Genomic DNA, 4248 nt, shown 5'->3' with positions numbered 1-4248 from the left:
AGCATCATCAAGCATTAATGACACTCTCAAGATAAATCTCCAGTGTTAAATTAAGCTAAAACCTTAATAAACTGTGAAAATAAAAATTTTATTAGACCAACCTAAAAACAATTCTCTAAAAAATAATCATGTATTAAACTTGCTAATCAAATTCAAACATTTAGCCAAAAACTTTATTGAAAATTTTTCGTCCATATTAAAGGTGCTAGCGAGCCAAGCAAACTCACAAGCCAACTTGAGGCCGTTAATGAGCTCGAGCACAAACTCAAGCTCATTCATTAAACAAGCACAAGCTCAATCTCATCAAAAGAGCTTGTTGGAGCCATCTTTTGGTCATGTCAATTACTTCAAAGATGAATTGTCAGTGGCACTTCTCATTCTCTCATTCCACCAACTACATGGATGACTTCTAGTGATATTTGATTGCAATTTTCATTGAGCTCACGAACCTACTATTAGTATCACGAGCCGAGCTCGAGTTCTGCATGACTTGAGTTCAACTCAACTCGTATACACATTACATAACATTAATCAAATCACTATTATTACATGCATCTAAAATTAATTTAAAAGATAGAAAAAAAAATCATAATCAAATTTGAATTGGAATACTTCGATTTGACTAAAATTTTATCCTTAATCCATGAAAAAATTTTCTCCATAATGCATGTTGCAAATACTACCAACTTTAAGCACAAATACTGGACAAGAAAACATAATAAAAATTAAAATATTGCTATTTATAACATATAATACAAATTAAAATTCAAATATAGTCAATGAATCGAATTGCTATAGACATAATCACTTCATTTAATAAATTTAATTTACATGTGACAAAATGCATGCCATGTTGTACACATATTTAAATCATACTAAATAATATGAGAGTTCTAAAGAGTTTCAGAAAAACTTCACTTGTCAAGAGCATATGTCTCCCTGAGATACTCAATAATATAGGCGCTTTCAAACAGCTTAACTCCAGTGTTAGGATCATCTAAATAAGGTACCTGCATCAAAAAAAATAAATAAATAAAGCAAGAATTTGCAGCATAAACCAGAATGATAATGGCGCAAAATTTAATTGTAGTGGGTTTGATGAGGAAATAACCTGACTGTGTCCGACTTTGTCCAGTAGCTGCTGCCGTTTAGGGCTGCCCCTTGCAGAGCTGCAGTGGTAAATTTCATAAGAGAGTTCTAATCAAGGAATTTTAAACTTCTTTTTTTTTTTTTTTGGGTGGGGTTTAATTCAAAAGTTGCTTTAATAAAACATGAAAAAAAAATTCCTGAAAATACTGGAAAATATGGTCAGAATTTTATTAAAAGAAGTCACTCAAATGAGAGAAAATATTACATATATCGTGCGGATGACGGCGTGGATTGCACCGCAACGTGCGTCCAGCGGCATGATGCGATTCACCCCATCGACGCACGTCTGATTTGCCGGATATAATATTTTCTCATAATGAGGGTGGTCAAAAAGTTCATTGTTCCTATTCAATCATGTCTTGCTCTATAAGTTGTAAGATTTAACATTCGGAGGGATCTCCTTTCCCCCGGCCACAAGTGGTTTGACCCCCTCAAGAGATAATATTACATCAGGAGTCATGATACAAAAATGCATCAGGACTCCAATCATTGTCTGTCACATGTACAGTCCGGGCCCCTTTAATAAAAAAAATTAAATAATTTAATACATTGTGAGGTCGGACTGTACATGCGGCTAATAGTGATTGGAGTTCTAATGCATTTTTGCATCAGGACTATTGATATAATATTTTTTCCTCATGTTGAATGATTATGCAAGGTCATTGATTCTCTTTGAAGGTGACCCACCGCTGATTTATGCTGCGAAGATTGTCGGGTTTAGAAATCAGACAATTATGAGAGAACTGGTTTGCCCATTAATATATTTAATATCAAAATAAAAAATTGATAATTAAGCTTGGTAGGTCATAAAAATGTACTTTGCAGCATTACATCTTTCAAGGTATTAGATTTTGTTGCACTACAATTCATTCGTAATAAGAATTTATTATTCAGCATATCATCTTGAAATTTTTCAATAGATTTTACTATTGGAAAGCTTTTTTTATGGTTAAATATTTAGATTGTGTGGAAATCCATCAGCCAGAAGTGAATCGGACTAATACTTCCATGATGCCAGTGAATGATTTTGTTTTAAGATTCCTCCAGGTCTAAAGTTAGATGCATCAATTTCCAATAATTTTGAAGCTATTTGAGTTTGTGAGAGAAAATGAAATTTTAATTTTCTATCTATATTATTCCTATATCATTGTATGTAAAAATGAAGTCTATTTTTTTTTTAATCTACTAAAGAATGCTTTAACACTGTCGTTGCCGGTCCCAAGTCCGGATGAGAAAAGTGGAGGGTTGCGTTAGGTAGTCGACAACCAGCGTAAAACTTGTCGAAAAAATCATGACATGAATCCTTTTGATCATTGTGTAAGTGCTAGGGCGTCCCCTGGAAGCGACGCGCTGTTTAGCCTGAATACAGTGAAAAGTGTGCAAGGGCCGCTACACCGGCGCCCGGGTGTAGTGTTAAATAAGCAAGGGTTCCCACATTACGGGCGAATGCGGGTAAAGAAGTTAGTCCATGAAACTAATGAAACTAATATTAGGATAGGATCTTGGAATATAGGCACTCTCAATGGTAAATTAATGGAATTAGTTGATATTATGATTCATAGGAAAATTAATATCTTATGTATTCAAGAAACTAAGTGGGTGGGAGAAAAGGCTAAGGAGATTGATAATTTAGGTTTTAAACTTTGGTATTCTGGTAAGAGTCGCACTAGAAATGGTGTAGGTGTAATTATAGATAAGAGTTTGAAAGATAATGTTGTAAAAATTAATAGAGTTGGTGATAGAATTATAGCCCTTAAGATTATCATTGATACTAAGATTTTTAATATTATAAGTGTTTATGCTCCTCAAGTAGGTTTAGATACAGAGTCTAAAGATAAATTTTGGAATGACTTAGAAGACTTAATACAAATGATACCTCTTGAAGAAAGAATTTTTATTGGAGGAGATTTAAATGGACATGTCGGTAGAGTGGTAGAAGATTTCAGAAATATTCATGGTGGCTACGGTTTTGGAGTAACTAATGAAGAAGGTAAAGCTATTTTAGATTTTGCTTTAGCGTTTGATTTTGTTATTACTAATACTTTATTCAAGAAAAGGGATGAACATCTTATTACTTATAAGAGTGGATCTAATAAAACACAAATTGATTATTTTCTTATGAGAAGAAGAGATCGTCGTGATTGTAATGATTGTAAAGTCATTCCAAGTGAAAATTTAAATACCCAACATCGTTTATTAGTTTTAGATTTTAAGATTAAGAGTTGTAAAATAAAAAATACTAGGACTCATCATTGCAGAATAAGATGGAGAAACTTAAAAGATACAAATAAAATTAATTTTATGAGTAAAATTCAAGATTTCAAAATTTGGGATATTCATGAAGAAGCAAATGTGATGTGGGATAAAGTAACAAACGCTATTAAACATGTAGCAAAAGATGTTCTTGGAGAATCAAAGGGAAAAATATTTACAAATAAAAATAGTTGGTGGTGGAATAATAATGTGCAAGAAAAGATAAAATATAAGAAGTTATGTTATAAAAATTGGTTAAAATGTAAAAGCTTAGAAAACTGGAAAAAATATCAAACGGCCCGCAGGGAGTCTAAAAGAATAATCTGTGACGCTAAAAATTCTGCTTTTAATTATCTTTATAATAGATTAGATACTAAGGAGGGTGAAAAATATATGTATAAACTAGCCAAACAAAGAGAAAAGAAAAGTAAAGATTTAACTCAAGTAAAGTGTATTAAAGATGAAAATCAAAAAGTACTTTTCTTAGAAAAAGATATTCAACATAGGTGGGTGAGTTACTTTGATAAACTTTTTAATGAAGTTTCTGAAAATACGATCGAACTTAGTGATTTTAATATCGTAAATAATAATAAAACGTTTCATTTTTACCGTCGCATTAGCAAAAAAGAAGTTGAGGAGGCTTTAAAGAAAACCAAGGGTGGAAAGTCTGTAGGACCTGATGATATCCCAATTGAAGTGTGGAAATATTTGGGAGATTTGGGAGTTTCTTGGCTTACTAAACTCTTTAATATTATTTTAAAAACTAAAAAAGATGCCTGAGGAGTGGAGGAAGAGTATTTTGATCCCCATTTTTAAGAATAAAGGAGATGCACAAGAGTGTGCAAA

General features: G+C 32.2%; 1 protein-coding gene across 1 annotated transcript in view; it reads right to left on the bottom strand.

Annotated features, from left to right (window-relative positions):
* Positions 1-793: 793 nt before the first annotated feature.
* The window catches only part of LOC110038039, a 32853-nt gene continuing 29398 nt past the window's right edge, over positions 794-4248 (bottom strand). The window contains exons 11-12 of the mRNA XM_020742799.1: positions 1112-1169; positions 794-1010 (exon numbers count right to left, since the gene is read on the bottom strand). Coding sequence (XP_020598458.1) covers positions 915-1010; positions 1112-1169 — 154 coding nt within the window. The 3' untranslated portion in view covers positions 794-914. The remainder of the gene's footprint in view (positions 1011-1111; positions 1170-4248) is intronic.

The sequence above is a fragment of the Phalaenopsis equestris genome, unplaced genomic scaffold (genome assembly GCF_001263595.1).
Source record: "Phalaenopsis equestris unplaced genomic scaffold, ASM126359v1 Scaffold000002, whole genome shotgun sequence".
Lineage (NCBI taxonomy): Eukaryota > Viridiplantae > Streptophyta > Magnoliopsida > Asparagales > Orchidaceae > Phalaenopsis > Phalaenopsis equestris.
The sequence above is the reverse complement of the archived record's forward strand: the minus strand, read 5'-3'. Positions and strand labels throughout refer to the sequence as shown.